At 46.7% G+C, this 18,626-nt stretch overlaps 1 protein-coding gene across 1 annotated transcript; it reads left to right on the top strand.

Annotated features, from left to right (window-relative positions):
* Positions 1-1,260: 1,260 nt before the first annotated feature.
* Positions 1,261-11,152, top strand: AHSG (alpha 2-HS glycoprotein). Its single transcript, XM_019532798.1, has 7 exons — positions 1,261-1,563; positions 3,493-3,603; positions 5,758-5,842; positions 6,809-6,969; positions 8,043-8,150; positions 9,415-9,495; positions 10,537-11,152. Exons 1-7 carry the CDS (start codon positions 1,336-1,338, stop codon positions 10,810-10,812), a joined length of 1,050 nt encoding a protein of 349 aa, XP_019388343.1. The 5' UTR covers positions 1,261-1,335; the 3' UTR covers positions 10,813-11,152.
* Positions 11,153-18,626: the final 7,474 nt, after the last annotated feature.

The raw sequence follows: 18,626 nt of genomic DNA, 5'->3' as shown, positions 1-18,626 counted from the left end.
CAGCTCAGGGCAGATTAATATTAATTTTCTTAATTTTTTAGGGGGCCCATGGGCTGGATAGTATGGGCTGGCAGGCTGCATCCAGCCCCCGGGCCACATTTTGCCCACCCCTGTTCTAAACACTTCATTCCACGAGTGTCAATGACACTCACTCCTTTTCTAATGGTCTTGATGTTCCACTAATTAAGCTTTCTTTTCTTGTGCAATTCTTATGTCTGTTAGCTGTTCCTGGTAATCTAGCTCCTATTTTTACATCTCTGCAAATTGTTTTTAACTCTAGCTAAAAACAGTAACTCAGGTGTGGAAATGTTAACTGCGGTGTGGAAAGAACCTTTAGTGAGTCACTGAAGACACTGCCAATATACTCAAGAAAGCTAGATCGTTTTATGAATGTAAAACAGAGATATACTTTTTATTTGAATGACTACAGGACTTATGAAACAACATCTTTTTTGATTATTTTTTGCCTAGCTGGTTACGTTTTTTATACACAATGTATGAGATAGCAAATTCCAATAAAGTTATATTTGTTTTTTGCTTTGCTCTTAAACTGATTAATACAGCCCTAGGTCCCTAGCATAAGAGCAAATTCTCTAGCTTCTTTTTAACTGGAGAAAAACATGCTGTGTTATATATGATGATGATGTATCACATCATCTGCACCCCCCCTTTTCAAAATCTTGGATCTGACCATGTTCACAGCATACCAGAAAGTGCTGAACCTGCGTATCTCCTCCTCCTACTAATGCAGCCAGTGACCAAAGTCACAACATCATTTAGTCCAGCACTAATTTGAGTGAATTGAGCTGATTCTGATTCCATTCATTCTTTTACCATGCTTTTAATCTCGCTCATTTTACTCCTGATTTACACAGGTGTGAAAGGAAAATCAAACCTTGGGGTTTCAAAGCAATTTGGCCTGTTTACCATAGTGCTGAATTTGTTCTGGTATCGCTGCAACCTCTCTTAGCAGTAGGGAGTGCTTTCATCTCTCATGCATTTTTCTCATGTACTTGATTGCTAACTGAGTACTGAAAACTATCTTATATTTTTTTGCTGAGGCCATCTTCTTTTTAGCAGACTTTGCAATGTCCTACTGGATAAAATTTACTTTGGCTAATATTAATCAGGCAGTTTGATGTCCTAACATTTACTTTTCTCTTTCATTGTTTGCAATACCTTCTTGGAACTGGGACAGATAGTAGTCTTCCCTTACGCAAATTTTTGTTGCAGCCTATTATATAAATGAGACCCAGCTAGTTACTTTCAGCTAACCATTAGAACGTTCTTCCTAGACTAAGCGTACTGAAAAAGATCAGCTTTCTTCTAACAGCCATGAAGGCATTAGTAGCTTTAATATTGCTTGTTCAGATTGCAGTCTACCAAGCTAACGCACATGGGCCTAAACCAATTGGGCCATCACCTCCCTTAGGTCTGAGGGACTGTGATAGCTCAGAAGGTGAGGAAGCAGCTGAAGTAGCTATGGACTACATCAACACCCACCATAAACATGGATACAAGTATGCTTTAAACAGAATCGAGGAACTGCGTGTCTTGCCCAGGGTAAGTGACACAATACAACAGAAAAGTAAGGCTGCTTCAGAAGGTGTGCTAAAACAGAAAATGCTCAGAAATGACTGATGTAGGGCCAGATGTAGGACCAAACTAAATGTAAGGCCAGGTGGTGTAGATTAGCATGTCCCCATTGACTACATCAGTGTTACATGGATTTACATGAGCTGAAAGTTTGGCCCAAAGTCTTGAGGATGGAATGTGTCTCTTCAAAAAAAGAGAGATTTTAAGTAGGATTAGTATGACAGTTGTGATGGGCCCAATGACCTCTTTATTGGGGCAGATTAGCATTGACACAAGAAGCTCATTTATATGCCTAGAAGTTAATATGGGTACTCAAATTGCGAGGATAAACCTTGCAAAATTTTGCCTAAATTTATTCCTTGCAGAGCTCCATGATATTAATGGTGTTACACCTGCCTCTGATGTTGGCCCAGTATTTCATTGAGCAGTTAGTTTAACTAAGAATTAGCAGTTGTTCTGTACATCCACCTGTACACCAGGACCCTTTTACACCACGCTACAGACTAGAAAGGCCTCAAAGTGGGCATAAATGCAACATATGGCCATATATAACTGAGAAAGGAAGGGAGGAAAGCCACTAGAATAAATTAACCATAATCCAACTGAAGCCACTGACACTTCTGGCAGATTCAAACAGATTTTAATGAGATTAGAATGGGATCCACAGTGAAGTGATCTTGTTTTGCTCTTGTTGGGGCAGACCCAGCACAGGGGCAATTACTGCAGAGCAGCCAAGGCTGGAGAGGAGAGGATAAGGCCACTGCAGGGACCCAGCTGTTACCACTGCTGCTGCTTCTCCCCACTACTTGGCTGTGGTGCAGAATGGGAAAGCTCCCCACTGCCCAGCCTCCTGGCCACCCAGCTGCCCAGTCAGAGCAGTATGGCACAGTGCAGGCAATGCCCCAACACTGAATGCCACTGAAGCCTTAGTCCCACAGGCTGGATTCAACAGCTCTGTGGCCCACAGGTTACCGACCCCTGTTCTAGCTGAAAGGTCTAATCAGAAAGGGCCCTGCAAGAGTAGCGGACCTGATGCTCACCTGGTGCAGTTCAGTAAAGTTTCACTGAGGTCAGTGGGATAAGGCCAATTCAGAGCAGCAAGGAATCTGGGGTTTTCCCTTTGCCCAGAGCAGCAGCCTTGTATCGGAAGGCATTTTGTCTAGTACCCTCATATCAAGCCATGGAATTACTCTCTGTAGTTTTCCATCTGCCAAGCTACATGCCTGTCTTAAAGTATTACTGGGCAGCACAAACTCAGGGACACTGGCTTTGGGTTCTAGTCTTTCTCTTTAGAGCCCTGAATTAAGAGCAGGCACTCCAAACCAGTTCTTAGGTGCCAAAATCAGTGTCATTTCACTCACGATTCTGGAACGGAGTCATTTTACATCAACTAATGATGTGAACTTTTGTTCTTATAGACCGAGGTTGTCCAACTGGCAGCTAATGAACTTCATGTGGCTCTGTACAGGTTAAGTTGCAGCCCCTGGGCTCCTACCTCGCCATTGCTTCTCCTGTTGCTCCAGCTGTAGCACCAGTTGGAGTCTCCATCCTTCCTCTGGTTTTTGCTGTTTGCCCCCGCCCCAGGGAGCACAGCAGTGCCGTCCAGCAATGCTGGGGGAGTTGGGGTAGACCCTGATACCCTGTGGGCATGAAGTGCAGTGGAGGGGGTGTACAGTGGCCAGGCAGAGGGGCACAGGGCATGGTGCAGCAAAGGGCCCAAGTGGCATTCAGCCCCTGGCCACCTAGAAGTTGGACAGCCCAGGTATAGAGTAATCATAAGAACTAGCTCCTGACTGCTTTTCTCCCAGAGCAAAGCCAACCAGAATCTCATCCTGCAGAGGAAAGCTGATGATGTTTGGGGAATTCATTAGCAAAATCCTTGTCTTTCCCTTCCAGCGGCCTGCTAGTGAGGTAGTGATACTCGAGCTTGACTTACTGGAAACCAAGTGCCACGTTTTGAACCCTCTGCCTCTTGAAAACTGTACTGTACGGGAACTGATTAATCATGTGAGTACCTGAAATCATTACTAGTTTTGTAGCTACATACGATTATGCAGTTCATGATGTGTGTTGATAGTGGGCAGAGAGTAGTTTTCGCCTGCTACTTCGGCCCACCAGTTTTCTCCTTTTCTAGGGCAAAAGCCTCCTTTGAGACCAGCCTCATAAAGCTCAAAGCTGATACTCAGCTCTTCTTATTTGCATAGATAATAATAATTTACATCTTTGCCTTCCTCTCATGGCTTTCATCCAAGGAGGTGGATGGACTCAGCAAATGTTGAGTTTGACCTCTCTGTGAAAGGGAGGTATATTAGCTGCTTTTCACAGAGCAGGAGACTGAGAGAAATAACGCCCAAGGTCCACAAAAGGACTGAAGGGCAAGCCAGGAGTTCAGGAGTGTGAGGAGAAGTTCCATCAGTGCAAAACTTGGCTTCCCTGAGTTGGATTTGGGACTTTCAGTAGTGGGGCTACAGCACTGGCTGGCTACTGAAAGCAGAACTGAGCCTAATGTCCTCAATAAAAGGCTTAATTAGAATTGAAGTGGCCATCTGCACATTTTATACATATTAAACCAAGACTTGAAAATCCTTCTCAACCAAAACCGGAGGGGGCGTGGGGGGTGTCTGAACAGAAAACAGAACAAGATTTTCAGTTTTCAATCAAGGGTTTCCAGAGACTGGGCCAAACTGGTCACAGCTGGATCTGACCTGGGATTCACTCTCCCTATCGCTGTAAAGAGACATCACCTTTATGCCACCATGAACATTTTTATGGTAGCACAAAGTAAAAGCAAACAGATGCCCATGCCCTTTGTCATGCTGCAAATGCCTAAATGTGTGGCCACAACAAACGGTAATATTAATTCGTGTATTTTGCAGCAGATATCTGTTTTATGGTGGATAAATATGGGCAGCTCTGGGCTGCTCATGCTGTCCAGCTGCCTCAGGCTGGTGTTCCTGCTGGGAATTTCCTGGGCATGCTGAATCAGGCCCTTGAAGCCCAGGAAGTGCCTGCCTGGGTTTCCCTGTTTGCACAGGAACTCCCCAAATCAAAATCCTTAGGCACATCTCTGCAAGCGGGACACCCCAGGTTTCCCTGCTTGCAGAGGTGTACCAAGGGATTCCAAGTTTGGACATGCCCCTGCGAGCAGGGAGATCCTGGAGTTCCCCACTTGAAAAGTTGCACCCAGGGATCCCCCCAGGGTTCTCCCATTTGCAGAAATGTCCTCCAGGTGTTGTGCCACAGAATCAAGCCCCTGCCATTCCCAAAAGTGGCAGGGGCTGCACCCCACGAGACAACAGGCAATGTCCTTCTCACTCAGTGAACCAGATCAGCTGTACCAGGACAAATCCCAAATCCAGCCCAGCACAGCTGATCTGCTTCATTTAGTGATGTCTGTTTATAACCCGTGTTCACCAGGGCTCTGGTCCAGTGTTCCAGGTCAGGGCTCTCTCTACCTGTTCCCCTTGTCCAGTGACCATAACTTTGACTGTCAGTATCTCCTCTCCTCTTGGATCTCATATACCATGAAGCCAAGCTTCCTCCCATTGACCAAGACTGGCTTCATGGGACTGCTGAAGGTGATTCTACTGAAGCCCTTGATTACAAATAGGTGTACTGAAATTATTTGCTTTATCAGAGATGGGCTTCAACTAAAGTCCTTCACCTGGACATCCTTGAACTCCTGACTCCTTTGAGATCCAGGCTGGAATCACAGCTTTGCAGCCCAGGTCTGCCTCTTAGGGCTTGTCCACACAACAGTAGCAGCAGGTTGTCTCTGTGAGAGGCTTGCCCACCCATGTCCCTGACATGGTCTAAACCTGAAGTACTCCAGTGAAGCTATTCCTTCATGCCTGGGATGACCCTGGGTCAACTTCACTGGTGAACTTCTGGGATTGGAGCATGCCCAAAGGTGTGGGGTGGCATAACAGGACATGCAGGAGCCCCTCAGTGCCAGGACCCACCATGGCTGCTGTGTAAGCAAGACTTTATATTGAGAAAGGTTTGTCTGGCTCTTCAGTAAGCCAGACTGGACTTGCTGCAAGGACACAGCTGAGCCCTGTTCTTCTGAAGTCAGAAAGAGCTGTCCTCTTCTAATACTGGTTTCTTTTCAAGAAACTCCTTCCAACAAGATGATGTAAACCTTTGCTTTTGTACCTCTAGGCTATTGAAGCAGACTGTGATGTTAAATTGCTCAAGGAGGATGGAAAGCTCTCTGTAACAGGTGCAAGATGTCACTCATCTCCAGGTAAAGGCCTTCCTCTGGGGTAGGGTGTGAATTTAGGGCAACCATGGGGAAGCAGGAATGACAGAAGCCTAGCCTTCCTGAAGAAGCAGCAGGAAAGTGCAGATTGAAAACAAATTGCTTCTTTCCCCCACTGCTTGGCTTACCGAGCAGTTGTACTTCTTTCTCAGCCAGTGGCGCACAACCCAAGAGGTAACCCCCATCGTCACTATGTCACAACCCACCAGCTCAGTAGCTCTATCTTAGGAAACCATGAGAAGGGAGAGGTAGTTAGCTGTGTTTGTCTGAAGTCAGGAAGAAGGCAGAGTGGAGTTGCACCCTATAGACTAACAAAAACTATATGATACATAAGTATAGGAATCATGGCCAATTTCTGCCCTCACTTAGACCTGTCCATAATTACATGTGCCTAAGTTTACTGACCTCAGTGAGTCAATAAATTTAGGTGGGTATAATTATGGGCAGACATTAGTACTTTTCTTCCCATCTATTTGTTCCTCCTACTAGGTAGATTTCACAAGCTGGATAAAGGAAGGAGTCACACACCCACATGCAGACAAACAATTCTAGTACTTTGGGAGCTCCTTTAACTTCTCTCAGATGCTTTCACAAGAAGAGGCTGCATGCTGAAGTCCATATCTGTTTTTCTTAAGACAAACTCTCACTGATGTCGCAGAGTTTGCTGATTAGCAAGAACCTTAACAATTGAGCTACTGAAGCCCATAGCACTTTTGTGCAAACAAAGATTCCAGGAATTAGCGGGGAAAAGTCAAATGTACCCCTTTCCCTATGCTGCCATCTGAGAAGTGAAATGCAGCAATTTTTTTGCACTGCACAGCAACACAAATTATGCGACAATTTGGAATTGGGCATGTAAAATAGCAGCCCGTGCCCTTGAACAGATTTATAATGCTTTCAGGAATAACCTGTAATCTGATGAAAATACCATCTGCCCTGTCTCTTCTCTAGACTCAGCTGAAGACATCATTAAAATCTGCCCCGATTGTCCATTACTGATTCCATTAAACGATACTCAGGTGGTGAAGACAGTTGAACTCCTCCTTGACCAGTATCACAGCACAAATGATGCCTACTTTATGCTCATTGAGATTGCACGAGCTCAGATGCAGGTATAGTAAAAGCCATTGCAGAAGTGCATAGGGAAGGCATGCATCTCATTTAAACCATGCAAGGGATTGTAGCCCTTTGTCAGACTGTACTGATTCCAATATTGAAGGCACTGCTTAAAGCACTGTTAAGTGTGCCTGCTAAATCACATGGAGAAAGCCTGCTTCCCCCCAGTATTGCTTTGCATGTTTGCTTGGAGCAAAAGTCAGTAAACTTTTATTAATGGCAGACCCCCACTTCTGACCTGGCTGCCACAGTGGGCTGCCAATCCCCTGCTGCTGCCCCAGCCATCCCTATTCTGGGCTATGTATTTGCCTCCCTAATGCAGCCTCCACTTACCAACTGCTGCCAAAAACCATGGCCAATGACAGTAGAGAGCGTGGATTGGGCAATGAGGGAAAGCAATACAGGGCAAGAGAGCAAGGAGGCTGTGGAGCAGGGAGGCCTGGGGCAGGTGGCTTGGGAACACAGAATACAGCCCCTTCAAGCTGGCACCCAGGACTGGTGCACACGCCACTGCATATCTCCAATCCCCCACCCCACCCCCTACCATGGGTCAGATCAGACCATCATGGGCTGGATCCAAACTCTTTGTGGGCCAGGTCCAGCTCGAAGGCTTGAGGTTGCCAACCCCTGGCTTAGAGTGCTTTGCCTCTGGTAGCAGCTTTGAAATTCGCAGGACACAATCTGTTTTGGGACTGCTAATAACATGGCATTTACAGAAATTAAAAGAAGCTAGGAGGATTAATCACCCACTCATTGTGTCCTACAATTTTTTGATTGCCAGAAGAGTCTGTTCTATGTGGCTTAGACTGTAGTTGGTGGAATTATGATCACTGCTGTAGTTTAAAATGGAATTTTCCTTTGGTAGTAACTGGGCAACGTTCAGTGGTTTAGATTTTGCAAAGGGATCTGTGGCATCTTAGCCCTGTGACTTTCCTCAGACGCCAGTGGTTTTGCAGAGCTGAAACTCCCACAGGCTTCTTAGAGAATTTAGCCTTTTACCTTGTCTCAGCAGTTCTGTAGTGTTGGGCTGGAAAGAGGATTAAACAATATTCATGTTTTTTATCCAAAGGCCCCTAATACCATCATTGCCGAGTTTGCAATTTCTGCCACTAACTGCTCAAGCAAAGATGCCAGTGAAAATGTGAAGGCCTGTCAGGCGCTGTCCGGGGATCAAGCTGTAAGTATGCTGAAACTATCTTTCTGACCAATCCACTTCAGGTATAGAGATGAACCACATTACACTGGACCATTATGGAGACAGGGTGCAAGGGTTGTTTCCTCTCAGTGATACAATTTCTAAGTCTCCATTACTTCTTTTCCCCTTCTATCATACAGCGGTTATATATTTCGATGAACCCTCTTAAAAAGTGAGGCCCAGGGAATTGGCTATACAGAACATCTCTCTAAACAAGGGCATAGGTTGTTAGCTCTGATTTGTATTGCAGTAGGTCTTGGAAACTTCAGCCTCACTGTGCTGGATGCCATAGCAAGTCAGTGCCTATCCTGAAATACTTAAAAGTGTAGGTGTTGTTACTACACTTTGTGTTGCTAATTGAATTCCCAAGATCCCTAGGTTCAGCTTAGCTCTTCATCTCTTGAATCTAAAGATACTCAGGCTGCATATACACATTCAAATAACCTGGGAAATTTACCCAGAGCCACATGTATAGACATTCAAATGCTAAGGCCCTAAAGAGTAAAGAGCTTGCAGTACTGATACTGTGAAGCTGGGGGGCAGGAGGGCCTGCACACACATTTAAGGATGCTCTGCAGGCTCCCATATTCTCCTGGTGACAGATAGCAGCAGTGGATAGGGCAGCTCTTATTGGCTGGCCCAGACTGCCCATGGTCAGTCTGTTTCTCTGCAGCACAGTATAGGGATTGAAAAAGGGACCTGTTCTGCTCCTTACTAGAGCAGCAGAGTCCAGCACATGACATATTGTCATCCTAAGGGGGGAAGGGAAGAATGCCAGAGGACTATGTTCGCTTCTGAGAGATGATCCATAGCATGTACAGACACTCGCTCACCCAGGAGAAACTCTCCTGGGAATTATTTAACCCTGGTTGTCCCCAGGTAATTTTTCTCCTGGAGTAGCATTTTTACTCTGGGAGAATAAAAGACTCCAGTGACTCTCCCAGGAGAAACTGAATGTATGTATAAGGTAAGTATCCCATGTAGTTTTGCTGTATGTGTTAGCCTTTCACCTCTCTGCCCTCCCTCTACACTCATACACAGACACACATACCTAAATAGGCATTTAAACACAGCTGATTTTAATGGGAGCTGGCCTCAAAAACAAGAATTTTGCAGTTTAAATAAAACATGTATGGCATTTGGAAAAGTTGGTATCTTTTGGACTGCACAGTCACATAGCCATTGCATTGCAACAATCCTCCTCTTTCTATTTGTGGTTTCTTTAACTTCCCTCTAATTTTGACAGCAATTTGGCTTCTGTGTTGGATCAGTCATGCATGTTCCCAAAGAAGAGATCCATGTGGAGTGTGAAGTCTACGCTCCTCAGGTATGAGTGCTCTAAATATTTGCTTTGTTGCTATTACTTTCTTATTGTGGCTTGGAATTTCTTGCATTATTAAGAACTGTTTGGAGTACCTGCTCTGAACTTACCTCTTTCCCAGATTGCACTAGCTACTTGATGCAACTCAAGAGGTTAAATTCAATCCATAGAACCTGATAAAGGTTGATCTTGTCTGTGTTAAGCTGTTTTTTTTCCAGAAATCATGCCATGTTTACACCCAACAGTTGGACATTGCTGCTTCTTGGTCTCCTCAACCAGAGTTGGACATGGTTATGGCTGATGGTGCAAACTATGGTTCAGGTTCTTTGCCTGAATGCATTCTGTTGGGTATCCACCACACTCTCTGAATTAATCAGGTCCAAACACTAGTCAGACTGTGTCCAATTGTGTTCAATAGGGTTGAGGACTCGCTAGAAGTAAGCAAAAAGGGCCAGGAGATAGATCCAAAAGTGAACATCAATCTCAGGAGATGAGGTCAGTGGGGACCTTGTTGCTAGTAACCTCTAGATGAAATCAGACTCAGGGACTGATCCATATCAACCATGTGTTTTTAAATTCCCATCACCACTACCACTGAGGCATATCCACTTGTGACAGTCATAGCAGGAATGCTTGACTATACCAAGGTTCAGGCCTGCTGGTGTTTTGACTTAGGTGTGGTCAGAGCAAGATTAGACAGTGTTCTGGCTGTATTGCTTGCTCAGAGTCCAGTAGTCCCATCATTACTACCTCTGGAACAGCAGCAGTGTTAACAACAATATCACTTTTGGGTCTGAGAATGTCACTGACTTCATAGGACATGTTCAGGGTTTCCATTGGTGCAACAATAGATGCATTTTGGCACTAAAAATCTACTGGCTATTAGAATGTGTGTGTTTAAATGTGTAGCCATATCTCCCTAAAGGTCACCAAAGTTCCTGTTCCCTAGTTGAAACCACAGTACTTAGTAAAAAACATCCAGCACCTGTATCTTATAAACTCCAAGTCACAGAACATGCATATCTGACTGATGTCTCTCTTTTCCAGTCTGAAGTTGCCCATCCTGTCCTGGCTAAAGATAATGTAGGACTGCTTCCCGCTGTTGTACAAGGCTTCAGTCACCACAACCTCAGGCATTCCCATAGCAGCCAGTTCAATGACTCTTCAGAGTCCAACTCTGCAGAAGTTCCTGTTGCTGCCACCTTATCAGCGAAGCTTGTGGTCAAAAGAACAGTTTCTGAGCCAACAGCAGAACATCCAGGAGACGTACTACATCCTCCTCCTCCTCAATGCCCTGGCAGGATACGTCATTTCCATATATAGTTACAGGCATAGCAAGCCATCTGATCAAAGTGTTAGCTGTTGTCACCAACAACATGCAGAGTACATGGCCAAATATAAGTATCTGAGGCTACTCAGATCCTTTATCTCCAATTGGTTTCATTCCTGATAAACCACACCAGGGATCAATAGCATGTAATAACCTGCTCCCAGGTGCAGGTGATTATAGATGGCAGTAGTTTTGCTCTCTGCCTCCATGGATGACCTTTTTAAAACAGTAGGAAATGTTATTGCCTTGATGCTGTTGGAGTATCTGCAGACTTGTGGAGAGAAAACCAACCCAAAGTGCTTTATAAATAAAGAGATGCCTCTTTGCCATCCATCTGTATTTAGTGTCTGCTTTAAACTGTAAAACCTGGATGGATCACACTTGCCTTTTCTACATGTCCAGCAACATGGTATTATCATATGCTAGGCCTAAAACTTTCCAAGGTGCTATGCTCCTACAGCTCCTTTTATTTCAATGGGATTTGTGGATGCTGAGCACATCTGAAAATCAGGCCAATGCTGCTTTTGAGGCTGGATGGGTAGGAGGGAGCAAACTTTGAAGTGTAAGCCTCCTTTCTCCCTCCTGCACTTTGTCTATCTGAAGGAAATCACATTCATCCTGGACTCCAGGCTTGATCCAGACTGCAGTATTCCTTCCAGTATGGCTCTGTGGAACCAGCAACAGCTGTGGCAAGGGTCTAATGGCAGCAGGATTTGGGGGTCCAGTGGCCATGGGTCCAGCATTGCAGCAGCAGCACGGTCTGGGGCAATGGTCGGGGGTTCAGCTGCCAAAGGGCAAGCAAGGGCTGCAACTTCACAGCCCTTGCTTGACCCTCTGCCACTGATGGCCAGATTCATCAGGATCCAGTGGCCCCAAATTCTGCAGGGAACTACATCCACTTGGCCCTGCATTACAACTTCTAGACAGAATGGCTGTGCAGGCTGGATCTAACCCCTGGGCCATATGTTTTACACCCCTACTCTATCTTAATTTACCAGCACTCTGAGCAAGTACCAATCTTTAATATACACCTATAGCACCTAGGTCTCCTTTAGGCATGATGTAATGAGTATCTATGACATCACTAATATCACTAACCAGCAATGAACTAGTGAATTCAATGAATATCAGTATTTGTTTAAAGAAGAAAGAGTCAGTATATTCTGGGAAAGTACATAGTGGAGCAGTCAGACAGCTGGACATCCCTCTGTTCATTAATGGAATACCTAAAAATTGGAGGACTCTAGTAACTCTCATACACCTGATACTGGCTGGTGACTTTTCTGCAGTCTCCTGCTCCTTCAGACAGACATGACATCTCTCTCTCCTGGCAGTAAGTCATGCCACCACAATTACATGCATGTCAGAGGACATCAATTTACAGTGCTGTGTAAGCCAATTAAGATGCCTCCAGGGAACAGGGGCAGCAATTTATAGTGTGGAAAACACAAACAATTTGCCAGATTCTCTCTTCATTTATATATTGAAGGCACTGCTTAAACAACAATAGGCCTGACTGCTCTTCTGTACTGGAACACTGTGAGTGTGTCTTTCTGTTAACACCTAATTAAGACTAGTTACATTGTAATTCAGAGCCCCCACAGATGCTATTGCATCAAGCAATTTTTTGCCCAGATTACTCTTTAAACCCTCCTCTCTCCTGCCTATGCTGTACACTAAACCAAGGACAGTCAACTTGTGGCACAGGAAGTCTCCATATATAGCACATGACAGATTGAGGAGGAGACAAGCATCACGGTATCAGATAGGGCAGAAAGCAGAGTAGCAGATGGGACAGGGAAGGTGCAGAACTAATTTGTAGGGCTGTGCGAAATGGCACCATTCCACTTCACCATGAGCTTCGACAGTTCGATGGAACAGTGTTTCATCTTGAATTTCATTTCAAGTTGAAACAGCTGTTCCATTTTGTTCCGTCAAAACAGAAAGGCTGTTTCGCCACTGTTTCGAGTTTTCCCAGGGATAGGAAGTCAGACCAGCTGGGCTGACTTCCCATCCCCAGTGCTACATCACCCAGCTGGGCTGCTTTCCCGACCCCCGTGCTTGATTGTGCCGGGGGTAGGAGGCAACCCAGTGGGGCCGCTTCCCTGACTCCTGCACTTCATCATGAAGCGCGGGGGTTGGGGAAGCAGCCCCACTGGGTCGCCTCCCACCCCAGGTGTGACCAAGCGTTGGGGTTGGGGAAGCAGTCCCAGTGGGTTGCATCCTGCCCCAGGTGTGATCAAGCATGGGGTTTGGGGAAGCAGCCCCATTGGGTTGCCTCCCGCCCCAGGTGTGATCAAGCAAGGGGGTCGGGGAAGCAGTCCCACTGGGCTGCCTCCTGTGCTTGGTGCGATCTAGCAAGGGGCTCAGGGAAGCAGCCTTGCTGGGTTGCCTCCCATCCCTGGCATGATCAAGCATATGGGTTGAGGGAGCAGCCCCGCTGGGTTGCCTCCAGCCCCGGATGTGATCAAGTGAGGGAGTCGGGGAAGCAGCCAGTGGGGCTGCCTCCCGCTCCCGGTGCGATCTAGCGCAGGGCACCGGGAAGCAGCCCCACTGGGCTGCCTCCTGCCCCCTGCCGGATCTTGCGCTGGGGATGGGAAGTCAGGCCAGCTGGACTGACTTCCTATCTCCAGCCTATGGTTGAAACATTTCGACTTTTGAAACATTTCAATCAGCCTCGTTTTGTTTTGAGGCTATTACAGCTGTCTTTGTTTTGTTCTGATTTTGCTGTTTCAACCTTGAAATTGGTCGAAGCAGTGTTGGAATGAAATGGCTGGCAAAATTTCACACGGCCTTACTAATTTGTGGCATGCCTGCCAAAAAGTTTGACCCCCATGGGACTAAGGAGATTGTACTACACACTTCAAAGCTCTACCAAAACTGCCTTTGGACTCCAAGCCGTTTTGTAGTGGTGTTGGAACCCCCACCCCACATCCCTCCGCTGGCAAAGTTACTTCACCCGAGCAGAGTAAGGCTTCTGTTCCCCAGCAGCCAAATAATGTGTTAAAAGAATTAGCTGACTACTAGGGGTGTATGAAACTTTGGTCACCGATTTGATTCAGAGAAAATTCGGCCCAATTTGGAGGCCGAATCACCAAATCCAAATTGAATCAGGAGGCAAAAAAACCCTCCATATTGATTTGGAGACTCCGAATCAATTCAGAAAAGATTCAGAGATTCGGCAATTCGGAAGGCAGTCTTGCAGGGAAACAGAAACTAAGAAGAGGGAGGGGGAGCAGGGGGGCAAAGACTGACATCTGTAGCTGGCCAGTGACTGTGATCTTTCCCTGAGTCCCCTTTCAATCACAGTGCTCTGGGGGAGGGACATAGAAACAGCACATAGGCCTCTGTCTGCAGCCTTTCTGTCCCTTTTGTGAGCTTTTCTGCCTAAGCACCAGGAAGGCCCCTGTTACAGGCTAGTATCCTTGCTGTTTTCATCTCGCTGTGCCTTAACACACACACAAAGTCACACATCAGGACTTCTGCTTTCAGAAGCTTGAGGTGCAGTTTCCCAAAAACCCCTGAAACTATCTCCTTGAAACTTGGCAGACCTCATGCCCGCAGAAGGGGCTACTGTTCTTGCCCTTTTCATTCAAATCTGACAAAAAATGACAAAGTTATAGGTATTGCAGTGATTCCCCATTATAGTTTATGGCCAAATCAACGAATCTCTCCGAATCAGCGCCAAATCTTCTGAAGCCAAATTGATTCGGGACAGCGATCCAAATCTCCAAATTGAATCGCTGTCCTCTGAATCGGCCGAATCCAAATCCAAATCAAATAGTTCCCTATTCGTATGGGCCTACTGACCACTGTGTTTATTAACCAATTCCAGCTTAGACTATGAATACAAATATGCCACCAGCAAATGGTCCCAAGTTACATCAGTTCAGACTGCCAGTTACTGCTGCATTAACAGACAGCTCTCCCTAGGCACATCTATCTGGCAACCTTGCTATGCCAGGCAGCAGCACCCGCAAGCCTGCCCTGCAGCTCTGCACTGTGTCCTGAACCAGATGCAACGGAGCTGCATCTCCCTCTCTCATACACATAAAGGCCGATTTATATCTTGGGGAGTGCAGTGACGACAGTCAGGGAGAATGGCCAGGACATTCATCGTTGTATGAATCTTGTCAGAGGCACTAGGATTCTCCAGCTAGGGGGAACTCACTCCTTTCCCTTTAAACAGGAGCAGCACTGGCTGCCTACCAACTGGCTGGACGTGCTGCAAAGCTGGCAGAGTACACATCCTGTCTGCTTTTCTGCAATGCTCCTAATAAGTACTTCACTCCTAACTGCAGGACTTGAGCACCCTCCATTAAAGCAGTGTGCTATGTGGCTAACTCATGGCCTTGGTGGCATAGTGCCCTGGCAGTAAGCCAGTAGGATTCTTGCTTGCATGGGGAGAAAAATCCTATACACCTTCCTCATACTCTCTCAATTCTTACACACCAGTACTACTCAGTGCAGGGTTGTTCCTGTTTGATTTGTATTCAAAACAATGCACCGGCTCCATGATCCCCTCAAGAGAATGAGTTTTCCTACTTATTTCTACACCCCAGATTTACTTTCACAAAACTGGAGTAAGCACCTAAAGTATGCTATATGTATTACCCTGTACAAGGTACATGTGATGCTTCCTGGCTGGGGAAGAAGGCTCCTTTCCCTGGCAGAAATGAGCACATCTGTAGCAGGAATCCCTGCAGATCCCTGTGTGATGAAGTGGAAGCATTCCTCCTGCCACAGCAAGACAAGGGCACAGAGAATATTTTTTGCTTCCAGGCTCTGCAGCATCTCTGCTCCTTCTCCTGGCACAAGTACCCTCTCTTATCCATAAAATGGTCTGGGCTCATCTAATGCAGCACTTAATTGTCTCTCATCTTCCCTCTCCCTGACACCTACTCCTCTAAGAGCATCACATTTGCATCATGGGCTTTAAATGCTGTTACTTTGTCCCTCAGTAGAGCAGAGGACTGTGCACAGCTGATCCTCTTAACTGGTGTACTCAGATGTTAGGGGGACAAAGGCTACAGGAATGGCAATTATCCAATAAAATAAAAGCACTCCTTTCCTTTGAGTGACAGAGGACTGGCTGGGTCAGATCTGCACCAGTCACTCACTGTGCTTTTCACTGTCTCTGGCTGACAGATCAACAAGCTGTGTCCTGCCTGCTACTCGAGAAGGATGCCCTGAGCTTTGCTGGCTACCTCCCTGTTTGGGCTGGTGCACAGAGAACAGCTACTCGATAGAAAAGTTGCTTCCATCCAGCTGCTGGAGTTGGGAGATGAGAACAAAATCAAGAATATAACAACTCCCCATCAGAGGAGCCACCTGCCCAGCTGGTGCTAATTGGCAGCCATGTTGTCACTGTCAGGCCAAACACTGGATGGATATAGAGGGTGAATTATTTGTATTACCCTTTCAATAGGAGGAAAGTGCTCCCAAACCCAGGTTCAGGGCTAGTTAGCAGTGAGCAATTCAAGGGAGGCTGTGATGCTGCTTCCTTGCCATGCCTGTCCTGTGGCTCAAGGGCTTGGCCCTCCGGGGCTGTGATTCTGGTGTTGTTCTCCATCACTGAGACAGGGGATGGTATTTTTAGTAGAACAAGTCTTTGCCCTTGCATTGCACACTTCCTTCCCAGCACCACATAATCAAAGGCCCAGATCTGAAAACCAAGCTCCCCACCCCTGCTTAGGGAGGTAGCCTTCATTAAGTAGGATGGAGTACTGCCGGTGGTGGAGAGGGGCAGGGAAGGGCAGAAAGGGGCACAGTTTAATCAGAGATTTTCATGCACATCTTGTCGACAAAAACCTTTGAGGAAAAACCTTATTTAAAAACACTGGGCTCCTGGAGATTTGCAACCCCCTTTCAATTTTCTCCCACCCAAACGTCCTGGATGGAAGTGGCCCAGCCTCTGGACAGCTGTGCTTGACTGACCAACTTAAGGAAACTCTCTGTGGGCCAGACTGCAACCGTGGGCTCTGGCCCATTGCAGGGAGCAGGATGGGGATGTAAGGGAGCTCACTGTATGGAGCTGCCCCGCATTGCACAGAGTCATCCACCACATGTGAGCAATGGAGCCAAGGCTCTGCGTGCTCCCCATGCCCTTCACAGTGAAGCATTGTGGCGGGAGCTCCGTAGCTGTCACCATGCTCCCCACAAGCACAATTCTGGCTGCCCTTCTCTCAAGCTGCAGGGTTGATGTGTAGGTCTGCTCCTTCCACCCTCTCTCCCTTAACTTTGTGGCTGCCTCTGGGTCAGCCCCAAACTCAGTGCCCTTTCAAAAAGATATTGCTCTAGAAAGGATCTCCCTGGCCTCTTGCTTTTTCCATTTTGCAACTGGCCTGTGGGTAAATAGGTGACTAGTGAGCAACTCCTTGGTTGACAGAAAAACCTCAAAAAGTCAGCAGAGGGCTGCGCAAGTCACGTCAGGATTTTATTTAAATGCTCTAGCTACTGAAAAGGAAGGCTGCCAGAGCACCACTCAGTGCTGCTACTTAAGACTAAAATAGAAGCATTGCAGGAACCATCTGCACTAGCCCCCAGCCTGTACCCATATATGCTACTGCTGTGATATTCCTGTTACACCCGCAACAAGGCTGAGACAGGCTGGGTCAGCACTTTGAGCTCTGAGTCAGTCTGAGGGGCAGATTCAGTAGGTGGCCCTGCTGCCTCTGAGCCACTGGGTGACTGTCCTGGTACCAAGGTAGGAGATCAAGAAAACTGCCTTGGAATGAGATGGAAAATTGAGGAGAGATATCAGGATGTTCAATTCAGACATGGTGAAAGGAGCTGTGGCTCTGACAGGAGCCCCTGGATTAAATACAGGAATAATGCAAATGGCAGTATGAACCAGTGAAAAAGTGGGTTAATGTGCACAAGTAGCATTTCCAGCATCAAAGTGGCATAAAGAAGTGTACGAGAGAGACAAGTGCTGAAGGGGTGCAGGGTAGAATAAGTCACTGACTGTAGGCTGTGAGATGAAAAAGCTCTTCCCTTCATTCAGCTTCACACTGTCCTGTGAGTAGCTTTCTCTACCAGGTTCTTCCCATCCAAGCTTTGGCACAAGGGTAATACTTATCAGGGCAGGTTACACCCTGTTGCTCTTACACTCTCTTTCTGCCCTGCTCCCCCATCCTCACTGGGTTTGGCCAAAGTTAATGAAAGTTTTCATTACTATAAGTCTTGTCTTGATAATATGTAAGTGGCAGAATGCCCCAAGAGGACGTTTGCAGGAGTCTGTCCAAGCAGCCAGGATAGGAGTGGGGAGGTGACGGGGGGACATGAGCAGCCTTCACTGCCCATGGAGGGCCAAGGGCTTGTGCTGGCTGCTGGGGGAAATGGGGATGTCTGCAGGACAGCTCACCTGGGATTGCCACATGAAGTGAGAGGAAAGCCAAATGGAGAAAGGGGGCGAGGGGAGCAGGAGGTTTTCAGGTTGATGAGGTGACTAGAGGGAAACAGAGCACACAGAGGGACCTTCATGGAATTTAAGCCCTTTGTGGCCGAGACAGTGCCTATACATCCGGGAAGCACTTATGGATCACTACAATAAGCACTTATGGCATCTGGATCACTACAATGAGTTATAATGAGGCTAACTCCCACCTGAAGCTAGTGGAGAGTTCTGCTTGAACAACACGTTATGAACCCTGGGTCTCCTTGTACACTAAGAGGTGGGGGGATGTGGGCACGCTAGAAGGGAGCAATAGGCTGCAATTGGACCTAGACAGGTTACAGGGGTGGGCAGATGAGAACAGGATGGGATTCAACACTGACAAGTGCAAGGTGCTGCACCTGGGGAGGA

The sequence above is a fragment of the Crocodylus porosus genome, unplaced genomic scaffold, assembly GCF_001723895.1.
Source record: "Crocodylus porosus isolate Cpor-Errol unplaced genomic scaffold, CroPor_comp1, whole genome shotgun sequence".
Lineage (NCBI taxonomy): Eukaryota > Metazoa > Chordata > Crocodylia > Crocodylidae > Crocodylus > Crocodylus porosus.
This window is presented reverse-complemented; position numbering and strand designations above follow the sequence as displayed.